The 19,652-nt window shown below is 39.7% G+C and overlaps 2 protein-coding genes across 4 annotated transcripts in view; one reads left to right on the top strand and one right to left on the bottom strand.

Annotated features, from left to right (window-relative positions):
• ripor2 (RHO family interacting cell polarization regulator 2) overlaps positions 1 to 14,495 on the top strand; it is a 50,821-nt gene extending 36,326 nt beyond the window's left edge. For 2 of the 3 annotated variants that reach the window (XM_066675322.1, XM_066675324.1), the window contains exons 7-22: positions 2,132 to 2,281; positions 3,966 to 4,029; positions 4,132 to 4,175; positions 4,597 to 4,722; positions 5,094 to 5,242; positions 6,701 to 6,830; positions 7,688 to 8,332; positions 8,533 to 8,705; positions 9,327 to 9,495; positions 9,721 to 9,853; positions 10,247 to 10,408; positions 10,564 to 10,737; positions 11,041 to 11,243; positions 11,608 to 11,691; positions 11,801 to 11,891; positions 12,305 to 14,495. In XM_066675322.1, the coding sequence (XP_066531419.1) occupies positions 2,132 to 2,281; positions 3,966 to 4,029; positions 4,132 to 4,175; positions 4,597 to 4,722; positions 5,094 to 5,242; positions 6,701 to 6,830; positions 7,688 to 8,332; positions 8,533 to 8,705; positions 9,327 to 9,495; positions 9,721 to 9,853; positions 10,247 to 10,408; positions 10,564 to 10,737; positions 11,041 to 11,243; positions 11,608 to 11,691; positions 11,801 to 11,891; positions 12,305 to 12,405 (2,598 nt within the window). In that variant the 3' untranslated portion in view covers positions 12,406 to 14,495. The remainder of the gene's footprint in view (positions 1 to 2,131; positions 2,282 to 3,965; positions 4,030 to 4,131; positions 4,176 to 4,596; positions 4,723 to 5,093; positions 5,243 to 6,700; positions 6,831 to 7,687; positions 8,333 to 8,532; positions 8,706 to 9,326; positions 9,496 to 9,720; positions 9,854 to 10,246; positions 10,409 to 10,563; positions 10,738 to 11,040; positions 11,244 to 11,607; positions 11,692 to 11,800; positions 11,892 to 12,304) is intronic. The other variant, XM_066675323.1, reaches the window with a different exon arrangement.
• Positions 14,496 to 15,229: 734 nt separating this feature from the next.
• Positions 15,230 to 18,949, bottom strand: gmnn (geminin DNA replication inhibitor). The gene is made up of 7 exons (XM_066675706.1): positions 18,826 to 18,949; positions 17,334 to 17,401; positions 16,501 to 16,602; positions 16,261 to 16,417; positions 16,010 to 16,092; positions 15,773 to 15,883; positions 15,230 to 15,670 (listed from the first exon to the last, which is right to left on the bottom strand). Exons 2-7 carry the CDS (start codon positions 17,385 to 17,387, stop codon positions 15,485 to 15,487), a joined length of 693 nt encoding a protein of 230 aa, XP_066531803.1. The 5' UTR covers positions 17,388 to 17,401; positions 18,826 to 18,949; the 3' UTR covers positions 15,230 to 15,484.
• Between the last annotated feature and the right edge of the window lie 703 nt (positions 18,950 to 19,652).

Here is a 19,652-nt window from a genome sequence, read left to right as displayed (position 1 = left end):
CAAACTTGATGATTTTAATATATATAAAAAACACCTTTTGTAAAATTCTGAAGATGTTTTGACACCATTTGCTGCTTTACAGTATACTTGTGTGTTCAAATCCCTGCTTTATTGTGTTTACTAAGCCCCAGTGTGTGTACATTTTAGACATTGCCTTTAAGTGGCATAACAGATCTGGAGAGTTGGTATTCTCTTCCAGCTATTGAGCTGTCCAGTGGCATTGTGTCAGCAGCCGTTAAAAAAAAAAAAAAAAAAAGAAAGAAAGAAAAAAAAAAAAAATACATAGTTTGATTTGCTTGTCTTGGAGGAAGTATGGTCTTGCCATCACTATCCCATGTTAGTGGCAGTGTATGTGACTGGAATAGTCCTAGTTAAAGGCGATGTCTACAATTGTGGGGAAACACTGTTCTTTCATTTGTTTATGTTCAGAAGCTCTGCGTATTAAGGTGAAACATTATGTTTATACTTGACAGAAGTTAAATTTGTCTGTAAATTTGTTTTTCACTGTTTGAATTAACACAGAAACTCATTTGTTAATCAAGTTGTTTAGTTTTTCATAGCACTTTCATGCAGCTCACTCTCGAATTTAGAGTCAGTTCCATCTAAAGCAATAAATAAATCAATGTACTCACCTATGGAGCAGGAATGATATATATATCGCTGTTCATGCTTTTTAGTTTTGGAGGTCTATTGATGGTCCAGATGTCGTTTTACTGCTGTACTGTATTGAGGCTGGGGCATTGTAAAATACATTTGACTTGTTTTGAGCACGCAAATGGAAAAGAGAGCTAGCAAATATCAGAAATGTATTAACAATGTTATAAAATATTTTATATAAATATCAACATATATCCTAGCTGAAATTAACCACACCATGCTCTGCCAGAATACAATAAATCCATCATCATATATTGATGGTTTAACCATTAGCAAAATTCTAATTTGGATAAAGAAAGAATCTATCTTTTAAGACTGACATTTGATATCTTTCTATGCTCCTTAACTAAACTGCAGAACACTCTTCAAGAATGTCTTTGCTTCCACTGGATTAGAGTGTCCTATTTTCTCATTGTTCTGAAAATAGAAATGTATCAATGTTTAACGTCTCTGCCTGTGAATATGTGAATATTTCCTTTTGAATTGAGTTCTCTGTATGTTTTCTTTAGAAGCACTGAGGTACATTTATCTCTCCCTGTGTATTCATAGCACCAAAAAAAAGCTTATAACTATAGTTGTGGCTCCCTTTGGTGGAGGTCTCAGTGGGGGGTTGATTAGGATATGATGGCCACATATAAATATACGCACACATGAAGAGAGGACTGTCACTCTGGGAGTGCTAAATGCCATCTGCTGTTTGAGGCAGCACTGATGCACTGTCGCAGGGCGCTGGAGGAGCTGCCTTGTTATTTGCGCTCCCACTTCTTTATTGTCTGTTCCCGTTTCCTTTTCTTTCTCATCCCATCATTTGCAGTCTTTTCACTGACAGTGTGTTTTTCTTTCCCCACATTTTCCCCTCTCCTTTTCTCTCCCTTTTCATTTATCCTCCTCCATCTCTCTTTATTCTTTCCTACTGATGCATCACTGAGTTGAGTATTAGCCAAATGTCTGTTTCTTCAGTGATGACTATGGAGCTGAGATCATACATAAGTCACATCAATTTGGCAGTGGCTCTGTGCAACTATGTGTTGTCTGACTTCTCTTAGATGCAGTCCCCTGTAGGGATGGAGTGTTACAGGACTTAATATCATACCACAGTTTAAAACCTAGTGATGATTAAGAATGCTATGACTGTGGCCTGTTACAGACATCTGATATTTTTCATGTGCACTACTATGCAAAAGGCCACACATAATCAATTCAATGTCCAGTAGAACAGCTTTGTACATCATTTACACTATATTTTAAGAATGTGACCTCCTCTTGTGTGTCCAAAGCCCTTGAACATGTATTAGAATTGCTAAATAGTATTTTGTTTGGATTACTGTTAATTTATTGTTAAAGCAAGGTTGTTAAGTTTGCCTGTGCTGAATCCAGAACTCCAGTCTCATTATCAGCATTTCAGACCACTGGAGGATTGTTTTTCTTTGTGTCAGTCTTAATATAAAACCTTTTTTTGTTGTTATTGTTACAGGTTGATGAATTGTATGAGGGTTTCTGTATTCAGAGGAGACTGCGAGATGGAGCCAGTAAGATGAAGCAAGCCTTCACTGCTTCACCATCCACTAAAGGCACTAGAGACAGCTTAGCCGAGGTCAATCGCCGTTACAAAGAATATACAGAGGTACTATTTTTCTTGTTTCCCCCCTTGGCTCTTTTCTGGTTTTTTTTTAAGCTATTCTTGATTCCTGATGCATACTCTTAACAAATATTACTGCAGGTCTGCACTAATATTTGTTGGACCAAAGTGGTAGCTTATATAAACATAGCACAAAAAGTAATGAAATCTGTGTTTGGAAGATTATTTCTTTGCTGTAACAGTGCTTCATGGCAATACATTTTATTCCGTTGGTAAAGCCTGTTAATTTCCCTTTTAAATGGCGCCACATTTGTAAGGAACATGCATTTGTGGAATTAACATTAGAGCTGAGTATGTGGGTTGCGCCCATGAAAAATTTGCCAAATTCACTCTGCCAATGCCAAACATCTTATTCTGCCCTTGACTCGTTTGGTGTTTGGTGGACTGGATGATTGAAGTTTGAAGAAACAAGACATATTGGCAATTTAACAGTAGTAGCATGTAGAAGGACCATGCATAGACACAACAGCCTGGCACCTCTTCCTTATGCTGGTCACCAGCCTGGTCACACACTGCTGTGGAATGGCATCCCATTCTTCAGCCAGCATTTGTCAGTCAGCCAACGTGGTTGGTCACTCTGGCACGAACAGCACAAACAAGCTGATCCCAGAAGTGTTCAATGGGGTTCAGGTAAGGACTGCTGCCAGGCCATTCCATCCTCTCCACTCCCAAATTCTAGAGGTAGTCTCTGATAAACCCCGCTCTGTGGGTGCGAGCATTGTCATCTTGGAGGATCGAGTTTGGTTCCAGACTGTGGAAATGTGGGCTTGCCACTGGTTTCAGAATTTCATCTTGATATCTCTCTGCATTGAGATTGTCTCCAATGATGACATGTCTCGTTTTGCCAGTGAGGGTGATGTCGCCCCACACCATCACACTGCCTCCACCAAAAGATGTTACTCTATCGGTGCAGCAGTCAGCATAGCCTTCTCCACGTCTTCTCCACACTTCGACGCTACAATCCAACTGCCGTAGGCAGGATCTGGACTCATCGCTGAACATAACGTTCCTCCACATGTTCAGGCTCCAGTGCATGCGTTGCCAACCCCAGTGCAAACGGTGAAGGGTGTTCATGGCAGGCCTCCTGACAGCCCAGTCAGACCGGAGGTTGGCTGCGTGCAGTCTGTTCCGGATTGTCTGGGCAGAGAGCCATCAGCCATATCATCCAGCAAACCTTGACTTGGCCTTCAATTTGGAGGTGGTACTAGGGCTCACTCCAAATAATGCCGCAAGTTGGTTTTGTGGAACACCAGCTTGATGTTGCCCTTTCACACGGGCCCTGACCAGATCAGTCAAACCTGGCATGCCGATTTTTGGAGCAGACACCTACTGACCACTGACCATGCTGATTGGCACCTGAATGGCAGCACCTGGGGGTACCAGAAGCTCAAAATAAGTGTAAATAGCAACAGCAAAATAAGCCGTTTGACATTAGCAGAGAGGATTTGGCAGATTTTTCATGGGTGCAACCCACATACTCAGCTCTGCTGCTCATCCCACAAATGCATGTTCCTTACAAATGTGGCACCGTTTAAAAGTGAAATTAACAGTTATAAGATTTAATGCCAAGAAGCATTGTTACAACAAAGTAATAATCTTCCAAACACAAATATCCTTACTTCTTGTGCTAAGTTTATATTTTTTCTTTTTTCTTTCTTTTCTTCCTTAGAATATGAGCACTTTTGAAGGGGAGCTGGAGAACTTGCTGGGAGAATTCCATATCAAAATGAAAGGTATATTTGTTTTTCTGTGCAGAATAAAACCTGAGCAAATACTTTTTTTTTTTTTTTTTAAATAAATAAATAGTTATGTATTTCAATTTGTTCTTTCTCCAGGTTTGGCTGGCTTTGCAAGGCTATGTCCTGGTGATCAGTATGAGGTGAGTTGATCAAATTAGTGTTATGTGCCAAAAAACACCAATGCAAAGGGCTTTTTCTTTGCAGTCATTTGTGTAACTCTAGCAAACAAATGCACTTCCCTAAATCCCCAATTACCAAGTCCTCATAGTAAATGTCTAGAATCTGCTAAGCACATCAAGTACATCCATAATGACTGTTCCCTTAGCAACATCCTCTGCTCTAATCCAGCAGCACAGTCCTCCTCTACCTCAGGAAAAACTGCTTTTGTAAGCCTATATAAAACCTGAATCACACTTCTGTGCTTGCGCTGAATGTGCTTTCTTCTTAATTGGTGTGGAGCATTGACTGAGTGGGCACACAAGCCTTCTGTCTTTTTTAACCTCAAAATCATTCCCTCTTTATCTTTTATCTTAATATATTTCCTCTCATTTCCTCCACCAGATTTTCATGCGGTATGGGCGCCAAAGATGGAAACTGAAAGGGAAGATTGAGGCAAACTCCAGGCAGAGTTGGGATGCAGAGGAGATGATCTTCATGCCTCTTATAACAGATCTCATCTCCATTAAGGTGCTGGGTGTAACATGTAAAACATTAGCTATGGTGTGTTGGTAGTACTCTAAACAAAACTCTCACAGTCACTAAATTACTGTAAATGACTAAATGCTCTGGTAGTTGAGAGTTTAAGTTTTCCTCTGGAAAATTCTGTATTACATTTTTTTTTTATTCTTATTACATGATCAAACAATACTTTTGTTCATCTTTCTAAACAATAAGGTCATACCCCTCAGAAACCACATAAGCAAGTCTGTATTAAATTACTTGACAACTAAATCTAGTAAATAATACTAATTGGTAAACTATAAGCTTTGCAGGTTAGCTAACATGCTTAAAAGTGAGCCCTGGCCATGGCACTAACCCTCAGTGAACATATTCCTCAGGTGACAGAGCTGAAGGGGCTTGCCACTCATGTCCTGGTAGGCAGTGTTATCTGTGAAACAAAGGACCTGTTTACTGCAATGCCTCAGGTAGTGGCTGTGGATGTCAATGACCTGGGCACCATCAAGCTAAACCTGGAGGTCACCTGGTTGTAAGTAGTATTTTCATGCTTTTTAAGAACAGTACACCTCAGGAAACTTGTGTGTAAATCACTCATTCACATGTATATACTCACTCACACACATATACTAAATGCTCCACAAGTAGTGCTTTTATGTTCTTTGCATCAATATCATGGTGTCCTTGTTAAAGAAGCAGCCTGTAATACTGACCGCAAGCATTTAAAAGAGTGAGTTGTCTGCTAATTTTGCTTCTGATTCACAATTTTTGAATTCAAACATTTAATTTCACTTTTAGTTTAAGTTTATGAGGCTGATGGCATTATTTGCCAACTTTTTATTTGATGTTTCTGTTCCCCATCAAAGGTAACTATGTGAGACTGAAGTTAGCTTTTGAAACATACTTATTCCTCAATTTATTCATTTAAAACACACAAACCATTTTACTTACACATTTAATCCATATACATTGGTATACATACAGTGTGACCTTGATGGTTTTTCCCAAAATGACTTGCTTACCTATTTAGGAGAAAATAAGCCAACTCTGGCACCGTATTTTTGTCTTACTGGGCTCTAAGCTGTCTCCATCTTTCAAACAAATTGCCAAATTACAGCAGGGTCACAGGCCAAAACACAAACACTACTAAACACAGAGTAAAAAAAACAATGTGAAATGTGTTCAGACTTGCTAGGGTTCCTCTCTCTCTGCTCACAGCAGAGAAATGGCAAAGAGATTTCTGAATATTAGAAGTCATGAAAAGAAATGAGGGAAATGCTTTATTGTTGCTTCACAGGTGGGTGATATTGACTTATTTTTGCTGTTTTAGTTTATTTAGGTAGGAACCCACTATTAATTCGGGACACTGCTAACTACATGAAAATAAACGCACACTGAAAGTGCTACAAAACTAAACAATACAAGTTACAATTGGGTTTCTTTAGTAATGCAAACAGTGAATAATAACTTACAAAACTTAATTCACCTTCATCTGCAAACAAACAACAGTCAAGAAGTTTTCTTCTCAAACATTCTGTTCCATCTTAAAAGACGCTGAGCTTCTGAAGGTAAACAAACCGGAGAGAACTGCAATACCAAACAATCTTAGATGTTGCCTTTAATGTGGAGCTTCAGTTCCTATAAACACCGCATGATAAAAGGAAATGTGCAGCCCTCTGCTGGCAATTTTGTTTTATTCAATATAAGACATTTTGTCTCATTATGAGCAATAAGAGGAATAAAAAATCTAATTCAGTTTTCCCCTTACCCAAACTCTAGCTGATCCACTATGAAATAGATTTGCTATAGATTTACAATAGTAGCAGGAATAGGGCTGGCGTATGTTTGTAATTTTGTATAAATATGTCTGAGCTGATCAGCTACTGTTAGGACAAAGGGAAACGTGTAGATTTGATTTCTCTTTGAATGTTTCCTTTAAATGTGTACCCTTTTATCTCACCAAGCAACCACCTGTCTCTTCATTCTCTAGTCCATTTGATGTGGAGGACCTGACACTGTCCTCTGGTAATGTGAGCAAAGCCACTGCCCTTCAGAGAAGAGTGTCTGTGTACAGTCAGGGAACACCAGAGACCCCCACCTTCCAGGACACATCCTTCTTTGTGAGTTTTTTATTCATTTGCAGTTAACACTGGGAGAAATAGGTTAATGCATTCTGCCTGCTTCTAGATGCCCTTGGTTAGACATTAGGTTAGAGTTTCATATTGAAACTTGAAAGTAGTTATTTTTGAAGCCAAGACTTTGTAGAATCTATTGAATCAATCCATGCTTTCCAATCGCCCCAAACCTGATTTACCCCTGATGTCTTCTTCACCCTGACACGCTCCTGATGTTGCCATTCTGCATGTGTGTAGGTGTGTGTGTGATTTGTACCCTGTTCCCTGTTGCTATGCATACTTACCACCAAATTACTGCTTTCCCTTGTCCTCTGTGCAAAAATCCCCTGCCCCTGCTCCTGCTGTGTATGTTTGGGTGCATAGACATGGCAGCCCCCGCTTCGGCAGGGCCACCGTCTCTCTTTCCTGCACACACTCAGGGACACTCTCTTAGAGAAGCTCAGACGCAGTCGTTCGTTTGGCGACCTGGCTGCACTGCGGCCACGACCCAGGTCCAGTCTGGAAGTCTATGTGAGTCAGGTTGCTGTGTGCCTAGCTACTTCCCAAATGTGTGTGTGACCTTGATGCCTGTGTTTGCATTTGCACCTGTTTTCCTGTCACATCACTTATACTCTTGTTTCATTTTCTTAGAATTTCAATATGTAGATTACAGGATGATATGAGATATAATTAGCATGAAATATTTTTGTCCATGGCATAAGAAAGTCGTCTTCTCAAATTTTTTACCAAATGTTTGATACAAGAGGTTTCTTATGCCAGTGATAATTTTATTCTTATGTATTGTAATGACTTATTGCTACTCTATTCATTTTATTCACTATGTCCCTCTGCTGTTCTCACAGTCCACGTTGCCCGATGACGTATTTGAGAATGGTGGATGTGGAGTAGCAGAGTGTAAGCGCCTGTCCTTCACTTTCTCCGACACCTCCACCTCCAGCCCTGCCCCTAGCCAGTCAAACCCTGAAATCACTGTTACCCCCCCTGAGACAGACCCTCAGATTCCTCCTACAGCAGATCTGCCTGTGGAGGAAGAAGGAGGTGATGAAGAGGAGGAGACTGGCAGTGTGAGTGTAAGCCTGGCAAGTGCCAGTGAGGCGGACTCTGAGCGGGACTGGGATCAGGGCCCAGTTCAGAGCTCCAAAGCACCCTCCCTGTCCTCAGAAGGCCAGATATCTGCTGTGGGGCCAGAGGACGTGGTGTTTTTGGAGCCAGGAGGGCCTGACGAGGCCTTGGAGTTGAAACCAGTGGAACTGGATGGAGAGGAGGGCAGTTTGACCAAGCAGCTTGTCAGGAGGTTGACCTCATCTGAAATCCTGCCTGAGGCTGGAGTGCTAAGCTGGGCAGGAGAGGGCAGCAGAGCATTTCTAGAAAGCAGCCTGGAGGAGGCTATCCAGGCTCTGTTGCTGAGGCTGGAGAGCCTTGGTCAGCGCTGCAGGGAACTCCAGGACCTTGAACAGGAAGTGATGAAACTGGAAGACCTGCTCAAGGTGAGATATCTACAGCAAGTTCAAGATTATATTGCTTTTACATAACAGTGTTGCCAAGTAATGGAATTTTTAATAGGGGTGAATTGACTGAATTTTTATCATGTATTTTAGAATACAGAAATATGGTGAGCTCTTATTTGGCTTGCTAGTTTATTATTAAGCTGTGCTGCCAAGTTTTAACGGCTGTTGTGACTCCTCAGTGCCGGGGTCCTGCTCACAGAAGCCGCTCTTCCAGCCTCAGTCTGACCGTGGAGAGTGCTCTAGAGAGTTTCGACTTCCTCAACACCTCAGACTTTGATGATGACGACACTGGGGATGATTCAACCGCTGTCCCACGGTCTGTGTTCTTTGATGTGGACACAGAGAGGATTGGGTATGTACTGTGGCCCCAAAAAGGACATTTCAGTTGTTTAAATATTGATAAACAGTGATAGTCAAACGGTTCTATCCTAAATGAGTAAATGCTGAGTGTTTAACAAAATTCTTAATGTTTCAGATAAAACCTCTTTTAGCATCAGAGTATTGACTATATGTGGAAAAGGTTAGAGAGAGGTTTTCCACCAGACTGCAATGTTGAAAGGCAAATCCGCAGGAGTGTCCAATGACACAAAGTTGTATATATTTCTGGGTCATTGTATGTGTCTGAAAAGCATATTTGGGCCTTGTGTTTTTGATAATTATAGGCTAATAGACCAGACGGAAAGCAGAGGCAACACTGACTCATGAAATTATATTTTTTCTTAAATTGTTACCCTTGTTGTTTCTTTTGTGATATATATTGCTTATAAGGCTTTAAAAAGCCTGATGTATGATTTCTCTGGCTGTGGAGCTAGCTGTGTACAATCAAACAATCAGACAATCAAAGCATTTGCCTTCTGTAGCTTCATTATTGCTCTGTTGATATCAAACAGTAACTGAACAGAATGCTTCTACTCTGAATGTATTGTGCTATACTGTACTGCCCTCTTGTGGTAAGATTATTTTGTGTGTTTAGCAGGCCAGGACAGCACCCAGAGGCCAGAGGCCATTTGAGTGAAGCCCTGACCGAGGATACAGGAGTGGGTAACAGTGTGGCTGGCAGCCCACTGCCACTCACCACTGGCAACGAGAACCTGGATGTGGCCATCGTTATCCATCTGCAATACTGCAACCACCTCATTCAGGTGCATGCAGGGAAAAATAAACTCACTTTTACCAACCTACAAGACCTGCTGCCACCACAAATATAATGTGGTTCACATTATTTTTACCATCATACTCATCCAACCATGACCACAGTAAACATGTGTACAGTTGCAACACATTTACTTTGATTAGTTTATACGTTAAACATAAATGTTTCTTATCTGTTGACAAAACACTAATGTTTCTAATGTGTGTGATTTTAGCTGTTGACCTCAGGAGGGAGCTCCTGGCAGAACAAGACTCATTTGCACAAGCTGTCCACCCAAAGTCTGCTGCTGGAGGAGCTCACTGAAAACAGCATAGAGCGGCTTGGCAGCATCAGCTCTGCAGTGGATGGTGAGTGATGATCTGTGGTTGGAACTGTGCATCTAGTCTGTTGTGGTTTGAGTGGAGTGTTAGTTTAAATGATAAGAAAAATTTGTGATTCTTTTTAAACACAGTTATTTGCCTCAATTTGTGTAGTTCATTTCAATTAAGTAAGCTTGTTTATTTTCACACTAAAGGAGTATATTTCATTTATTAAGCAGTGTATTTATCACTATATGAGTATACAAAATAAGCTTAATCACAATGTATGTACTAGTTTAAGTATTTACCATTATCTTTTTACACTGTGAACAAGGGTTTTGTGGAGATTGTGGTTTCGATACAGTGAACACAGTTTCCAATTGTCATGCAGCATGACTGCAAATAAGTTGTGTGTTTGTGTGTATGCATTCACCCATTTAGTGCTCCCTGGACTGGCAGAGCGGCCGGCTCTGTTGGGGCTGTGGTCTGAGTGCAGTGGTTCTGGAGGCCTTTTCCACACAACACTGGACCGTGTGCTCAAACATATGCATTACAGTTTCACTGCACCACTGCAGGAGACTCATCCACACAGTGCAGACTCAGGTAATATACTATGTTCTATATAATATATAATAAATTGCTCACTAATCCATGATAAGAAAACTCATAATAGATTAGATTAGAAAGTAGGGTTACATGTGCTATATATATATATTTTGCTTTGTCATTAATGTAATCTTTGTTTTGTGTGTATGTAGTGATCAGGCTGGTGGTGAGTGAGATGGTGGACAGGAGTGACCTGGCCTCCTCCCCCTGCCCCTCAGCCTCCTCTCTTGCCCAGGATGTGCTGACTGTGTTTCAGTTCCACAGCTACGCCAGCCACCACAACATCGTCGACATGGAGCAACACTTATTGGAGGTGGCCAGAGAGGGTACGACACATAACTAATCATGCAATATTAAACATCAGCGGTTTATTTTAGCTCTGCACTTGAATCACATCATGGTTTAAAGGGCCTCCTGCATTTTATGGAATTTTTGGAATTTACATGATCATGTTTAACCCGTTCTAAACTAAAATTAAATATATCTTATTTTTCCCACAAACATGCATATGGTGCTGAATAATAATGTTTAATATATGTAATATGTAATAATGTTTTAACCCTTTGTGTACCTATGTGAAATCTATGTAAGGGCTTGAGTGGTTAAGGCTGGGTTTGTGTTCTGTACAGTTGTGTTTACAGAGCGTCTAAGCTGTGGTGATGCGGATGGTTCTTTAAAGGAGCTGCAGGAGATATCCATCGCCCGCCTGCAGCCTCGCCCACATACCCTGCGTGTCCTGGCCAGCCTACTGAGTTCTGAAGACCCTGCCCTCAGCAAGGCTGCCACTGCCTTCCTCTCTAATGCTGCATCACATCCACCTTTCAGGTCAAAGGTCAGTGGTGTTAACAGTCTTAGTGATACTGATGACTATGTAAATGTAGTAATCTGTTTTGTATTCTTTTGATCATTCCTGCCATCAGGATCTCTTGTCTTTTGTCTCCTATTTTTTATTTGGTTTTATCTGCTGTCAATTCTCCTTGTTGAATTTATTTGTGCACGTTTGTTTTTAACCTTTATCATTCAGCACTTTATCTGCACACATTGAGGTGATTTTACTTGTTTTGTATTGAAGGATATTGTGTCCTTGATCCTTACTGACACTTGATTTTAAGTATAATTTATGGATCAGTCTTTTAAACTAATATAAGGATATTAAGGATGTAATATTGTGTTTTTGTGTGTGTGCATATGGACAGGCAGTGGATTACTACACTCAGGCCTTATCAGAGGCAGGGGTCCACACTCAGAGAGCTGCCTGTGTTGCCCTGAGCTCCCTGCAGGTTAGTATGGCTGACCCACTGATGTAATCAGTGAAGATAGTAGGTCGTTCAGTTGCAGTAAAAAGATTACGTTCATGACTATTTCGGGGCTTCTATCTTTCTCTCTCAGGCTGTGGAGAGCATTCATGCAATAGTGTCACTGTGTGACTCTGCCGATGAAGAGCTCCGCCATGTTGCCATAGAAACACTTCTCACATTCGGTAAGTTAACAACTGGCCATGTATTAATTATTGATAGTGATTGTGAAAGCAAATTACTTGTGAGCTTTCAATTACTTTGGGCACATATTCTTCAAGTTGGGAAGAAATATTAATAAGTTTGGTTGCCTGAAAAAGTGAAACAGTTCAAATGAAATATACACACAATGTAAAGAGATAGTGTACACTATAGGAGTGGAGAGATTTCAGATTTTATCCTGGTATAGGAGTGTTCAGATTTTATCCTGCAGCATAATGTGGAGTCTAGAATTCAACATCTCTGTCCTAGATCAAACAGGAACAGCAGTACATAACAAGCTCAGTAAATTTTACTCAGTAAAGTGTATGGCAGGGAAAATGTCATGTCTCTCTGGGCTGTATTTCGTTAGTGTTTGATGGTGAATGTGTGTATGCAGGTGAAGAAGGTCGGCTGGCGTATGAGCAACTGGACACAGTGCCGCGGGAAATGGTGCGATTGGGAACACGCCGCGGGAATGCAGTCACCACTGCCTTCTGAGAAATGCTGGATAAACCAGGGTGAAAGTCCCATCATTACTGTCTCTGCCCAGATGTTTGATTTTGTAAACTGAGATTGGGCAGACCCTGTGGACTTTGGAGTTTCTCTGTAGGCCACTCAGAAAAAGGGCTCGTCACTGAGAGACTTCTGCAGCCATTTCCCTGTGGACAGATCAGTCACAGCACAGCACTCATCAGGTTCACCAAGATGATGAACAGTCATGTTGCTATTGATCTTACAGTAATAACATTCTTTATTACTACCATTTCATTATTTGTTGGTATTGGCTGATATTCCTGAATTTGCACTTATCAGAGGCGTGTAAATAGAGCACACGGTTATCTGTGTATTGTTTGGCATATTCTACCTGAACTACCTGAGAGTTATGTTGCTTTTTCCCCCTCCCCACTCAGCTCCCCCCAGTATGTGCCGTTCAGTTTCAGGGATTCTGAGGAACACGTTTAACTTAACCCTCCTAGTTACTGAGTGTGTGTATGTGTGTACGGTCTGACGCAAGAAAGCTCTAACCGTTTTGATCACTGGACAGATGTGAGCTCACCTCCATACCATCTGGATGCTTTGAGAGCAAAGGGCAGAGGTACAGGTCTTGCCATAATGTTTCCTTACCCATTCACCATTGAGCAGCCACAGATAGGACAGCTTGCCTTTAGCTTATTGAAGGTCAGTTTTGCCTTGTTTGGAACAAAAAGCAGTAGAATCCTGATGGGCTGCTGATACAAGTGACTGATGATGCAAGATTTCAGATTCCACATGTATTTATTTATATGCATTATAGCTGCGATATTACGACGAGTGGGAACAATGATTTGGGACCTTGCTAAGGCTGTTCACTGGAGTGTGTGTGTGTGTGTGAGTGCATGGGTTTGTGTATGTGTATAAATGCACTTTTTGCTATATTGAGAAGTGTTAATGGATTTACTGTGAACTTGGTGTTTTAACTTCAATGAAGACTGGAAGTACAGTGCTCTGTGATCCAACTAGCTTCTGTGCCTATTGTAACTGTACTACTGAGTCAGATTATTTACTGTGACAACTGATTTTCATGACTTAATTTATTTTTTACTTGTTGCTTGTCTTTTTTTATTTTTAAATCACTGAAATGGACTATATCTGCAATATACTAAACAGGCTAGTTTGTAATCACAGAGATACTCCCTACCATCAGATATACACAATATTTTAATGTAAACTTATATATTGCTTTATAGATCTGTCATCTTTAAATGGTGTTATCCCTAACTTACCTCTTGCAGCAAGAATACTGTAAGATACTAGGCCCCTGTGCCTGTGTCTACAGCCAATGTTAATATTTAAAACAGTCAAGTTGTAAAAATGTGTGGTTTTCAATTTATATTGTTTTTTTTTCTTTTCTTTAACTACTTACAGAATTAGACCAAAGGGGAGGCTGAAGCCCACTGGTCTCTGAAAAGCACATTTAAAGATTGTACTTGGAGAACATCAGTTAAATCCCTGGAGTAATAAAGTGCTTAAAAGCACAAACTATTTCTGTTTTTAATGTTTATATTCATCTTTTAAAGTTTCATAAGAAACTGCACAAATTTCTAAAGCCATAATTGATACAGACCAGTGTAAGCCTGACAAATTTTTCTACTCAGCATTATAGAAAGTTTAAAATGAGGCCTTTGTCCTTTCCATATTTACAATTAAGATTTTTGTCCTGTTTTTTTTTTCCTTATGAATCACAGTATTTTTTTGGACATCAGTCTTCAAGGGAATTGTTTTCTTTGTACATATTAATGACTAGTGTAATGCATATTGATATGCTTTATTCAAGTCCAAGGTAATGCAAAAACCTTTTTAAATTGTTTTTCCACTTAAAGCTTCTAATACCATGTTCAATATTTTAGTTTTAATGGTTCTTCAATACATTTTAGTTACCAGTTTAGAGAGCTTTCATATAAACCGCTTTAGTGCATAACACCTGGATTTGATCATCTGCAGAACTTCGGCCGTCTTCTGTTCTGTAATGAGCTCTCAAATATGATTTTCCTTTCCTCTTGAGTTTACAGTATTCTTTTGTCTATTGAAAGTGGCAATAAAGTTTTATTTTTGCATAATTATCAATGCAGTATTAACTCTAATATATTGTATGAATGTTGTTGCCTGGAAGAAAGAAAAATAAGTCATGCTAAATCTGCCTAAAACCTCCTGTACCATAGGTAAGAACATTCACAACTTTCATCACAGGGTTTAAGCATTCAGGGGATTCCTCAATCTTTTAAAGTAGTTATCAGAAGCTGAAACATGTCTTTAGCCTCATTCTCAGGATGCTACTTAATTATACAATGAGCCCTGTCCGAGTTGTCTGTTATATTTGATTTAGACTTTGAGATGTACCAAACCTTTTGAACCCACTGAAAAAGGTCAAGATAGATTTGTCCACTAAATCTAAATTGTCAACTTGTTAGTTTTTGAAGGGAAGGTTACATGAAATGATCTGGTCATAAAACTGTTAGCTATTTAAAACCTCCCAAACTACCTTCAACATTCTCTGGTGTAAAATCCACATCACCAGCACACTCACTGTCAAACTCAAGTCTGGCCAATTTCTACACTTGGGCAACTCCTCTGCAGTTTAAGGTTATGGATATCCTAAATTACTTCATTCATTGTCTGAACCACTTATTCTATTCAGGGTCATGGGTCCAGAGCCTACCTCCAATCACTGAGCACAAGGCCATTCTACATTCATTCTTAAATAAAACAAACTAATAAATTGCTGCTCAGGTTTGGGGCCAGGGGGAGAAAAGGACACCACACAACATTTATAAAAATACAGCACTTTATTCATGTACACGTCCAAGATTTACATGTGTATACAGTGCATCAAAAGCTATAACAGTTTAAATATAAAAACATTGCTGAAAACAAGGGAATTGCACATGCGTTTTAACAAAAGGGATGGGAGTGGGGAGAGAAAAAAAAAAAAAAAAGGCAGTTAATCAAGGCAACTTATAGGAAACAAAACCAAATACTAGTACCAAAACAAGGAGATATTCTTCAAAATTAACAGGATTTACATTACTTTGGCAGCATCCTACACTTTTGACCCAGGCTCTTTATTGTGTGCATTTTCCAAGTTTGTTTCTTCATCCTCCGAGTCACTCTCATCACTCTCCTCATCTTCACTCTGGCCTTCAGCACACTCATCTTCATCAACCACTGAATCAAAAGCAATCTCTCGCAGCTCCTCCAAGCTATCTGGACTCTTACCAGTTAACCTCTGCCAACAAATAAACAAACATGAAAATGTGGTAATGGCAAATGTCTATTTTAACTATGTCTAGTTTTTTTTTTTAATATAAAAGTTGCACTGAAGGCTTACCTCAATCATTTCAGCCATGTGTTGAACATGTTGTGCCAATTCCTGAAGCTCATCGTTTTCACTTTTCAGCTTAGCAATCTGCTCATTTTTTGTTTCTATCTCCTTGTGCAACTGGAGAAAAACAAAACATTGGTTGAGAACCATCATCCTAACATCATCCATTACTGAGATGTTAAATTGAATTCAGCATATTTCAAATGAGAACTGCAAGGATGTATATTGTTATTTGTGGCTTACATTCTCATTCTCCTGTAGAACATTGAACAAAGCTTTCCGCCGCTCCTCTGCTATCTCCTTCCAGTAGGCAGATGTAGGAGTTTCTGAGGACAAAGAGCCATGCAATTACATTAATGGACAGACTCATGTCCTAAACAATGCAGAACATTATACTGAATTCCTCTGGAACTCAAACCTTGAGATTGAGTTAAATTGAGATTGGGTTAAAACTCTACAAAGCCATACAAATTCAATAGCATCTGGAAAACTACCTTTGACCATTAGCTCATAGGCTTCCTGAGATATTCCTTCAGGCTGGTTCTCACTTTCTGGATCAATGCTTTTTACAGCAACTTCTGCTTTTACCCTCTTTGAGCCTTTCACCTGGTCTGTATTCCATAGCTTCCTCTTAGGAACAGCTTTTCCAGTCTAGAGAGAAGAGAAAGCAAAGCCTTTAGCATCCTGGCTGTAAGTAAACAACTAGACTTGCATTAATTGCTCAGGATTTATACCTCAGTGTTTTTTCCAAGGCTCTTATTAACTGCAGATGGCTGAAGAACTTGCAGTGTTCTCCTCCCTGTAGAAACACCTGATGCTTGTGGCCCAAAAAACATCTGCAAAAAAAAAAAAAAAAACCTTGAGCATGGAAATAAAAGGGGTTTGGGTGGATTCTGTGCTGTATTTAGAGCGGTTTGTATTAGACATGTGAGCATCAAACCAACGTGGGAACAGCCTGAACTGCCAAATTGTACACCCCTCCCCAGCATACAATAACAAACAGAATTCACCTGGCTCATTCTTCTCCACTTACATACTTGTTAAACTGTCATTGTGAGACAGAAGTGAGATTGGTAGCTGAGCAGCCCTGCTTGTCTGTTGGCCTAACAAGCGTGGGAAAGGGGCAGGTCAGTCATCAGCTGCATGGGGCAAACGCCTCATATTCCCACAGGCAGCGACTGGTTCTTTCAAATCATTATCTTACAGCAAGATTCTTGAACAAATAATTACCGTGGGAACTTGCTTCAAGAAGCTCATTATGGCCAACTACAAGTTAGGAGTTAGTTAATGTTTTCACTCAAACAATACAGTGGCAGTCTAAGCTACAGCTAACAGGTTCACACACTAGGACACACTTTGCCAAGAGGGTGTGTGTTGGCAATGATTAATTTAATAAGAGACTACAATGTGTTTCAAGCAGACAAAGGAATTATTTGGGAATTTTCTTGCACCAGTTCTAAAATTAGATGCTTAATGACTTGTATAAGCAACATATACATTACCATTAAAAAACATTTTTAATATGACCATTTCCAAAGGCTCTAGTCAACCACTTAGTTTAACTTACTTTTATGTTTTCAGAAGAGTTTTCTGCTTGCTTCATTTTTCTGACAGAACTCATTTCAAATCAGACACCTGCAGACATCAATATTGATCATCAACAACATTACACCACAACTTTCATACATTATACAGAGAACAAAAAAAATCTGCATGTTAAAGAAAATTTGGGGCAGGCTCTAAAAATTGATCACTCCCAAGTACAGAGCACACAGCAGTACAGCTGACTCTTCAATCCCATGATTCATCCCAATTAGGTCCAACAGCTACACTTTGTCCAAGGAAACGTGCAAAATTATTTTTGCACTGGGCTCCAACAGCCTAATAGGCATTTTTCCCTCCTGGACTCCCCTATAGTTGCAGAGTAATTAACTTACAGCAACATCCTCAAATCAAGAGGGAGGGTGGGGGTGTTACACAGTGCAGTTTCTGCAGTGCTGAGCCAAGAGTACCAACGACAAGGGCTCTACTCCCCATTTGAGATTTGAGGTCAAGGAAACAATAATAAAAAGAAATTTTAAAAAATCGTTCCGTTCCTGCCAGAGGTAAAGGCATTCAGAGACATCAATTCAGTACATTATTCAGTAGATACAAAAGGTGACTTCTGGATTATGCAAATATTTTAACATAGGTTAGCAGAACTACATTCAGTATCAGCTAACAAATACAGTTCACCCAAATATAGTCAAAGTATTGACCTACTGTCCTGACAAAAGTCAAACACCGATTTAAAGAAACTTCTTTAAAAGCTCCACAATGTTTTGTTGGATGACCAACACACAGATGAGCTAGTCCTTTCACCTCGTTACAGCGATAAAGAGGACAAAAGGGTAGGCATTTCTAGCAGAAATTATAGTGAATGGTCACAACATTTATCTAAGGATATCAGCAACACAGCTGTGTCTGATCCAGACAGCGCAACAACATATCACTAGTAAAACCACGTCAGTGTTACTAAAGCTTAGAGAAGGACCCACCACCCAAATCATCATCTGTTCTGTGTGGGTCCTAAACAACTGAGCGAAAAGGGACAAGAGCAGTGTGACTACAGTCGTGAAATATAGTGAGCTAGAAATTAATAAAATCACAGCTAAGTAGCTGATAAACATGCTCAACAGATTAAATACAAAAGCAACAGGATTACCCTAAAACGCAAAACTCGTAGACGTGAAATACTAGATGTTTCGACATTAAACGCGGTTAAACGCTAAAAGAAATTTTAAGTTAACGGACACAAAGCCAGCCACTTCATTATAAAACACATAAGTCGAATAAATATCAACTAGGAGTGTGGTCATTCTACACAGTAATATTGTCGAGTCACACACCACGGCTTGTTAAATAAACAAACAGAACTATCGTTATAACCTTATTGTTACACAGGAGAAGACGACCAAGAGCACATTAGCGCAGTGAACTCTACTTCACCACCGACAGACACAACGCAGAGCGACTAAGGAATCATGCTTCTTAAGAAAAAATAAAATAGAAATACTCACAAACGTGGCCTATTTTTTCACAAAAACCTCCACAGTCCGCTCAGCGTCTCCGCACCAAAAAACAACTGAGACTCGCGCCACCAGCTTTAAGTACCGCCTCTCTACTCGGTCACGTGATGCGGGGTTGTGCGCCACTCTGTAATCCTACAGCGACCTCTATAGAGGACTTCACACGCTACAACTCACCCACGGATGGACTTAATAAATAAATAAATAAATAAATAAATAAATAAATAAATAAATAAATAAATAAATAAGAAAAACAATGTAATCTTCAGGTTTAGGTTGACAACGTATGAATCCCTGGTTGTCTGAATTTGTCTGTCTGACAGGGTCTTTTGAACATTGCCGTTTTAAATGCTCTTCCAAGCCTTTGACTGCTTATTTCACACATGAAATGTATCTTCTAGCATGTAAAAATAACACCACACTGACACGTTAACAAGGTTTACAAGAAGTTAATTTAACTTAAACACGTTAGAGATAAAATCATATATAGAGACCTCTCTTCTATTCTATTCTAAAAAGCCCTGTGTACACACACTACGTTTAGTTGATTGATTATAATCATACAATTATTATTAATGGAATATTGTTAAGATACTTATTTTTACTCTTACTATCTTTAAAGAGTATTTTCACAGGGTAGCAGAAATCGTACAAGTTTGTTGGCAGGAATACTCAATTTTCTTACTGGACACATGACTTGAGATTATCTGGATATATTTAGCAAGCCTGTATTGTGGAATTACATTCTCTGATAGCGAAATTGCTTAATCTTATACTTGAGGACCTTGTAAGAATGTCGTTCAGCTCTTTAATGGACA

Source organism: Hoplias malabaricus, chromosome 6 (genome assembly GCF_029633855.1).
Source record: "Hoplias malabaricus isolate fHopMal1 chromosome 6, fHopMal1.hap1, whole genome shotgun sequence".
Taxonomy (NCBI): domain Eukaryota; kingdom Metazoa; phylum Chordata; class Actinopteri; order Characiformes; family Erythrinidae; genus Hoplias; species Hoplias malabaricus.
Note: the sequence above shows the minus strand (reverse complement) of the source record. Positions and strands in the feature narration are given on the sequence as shown.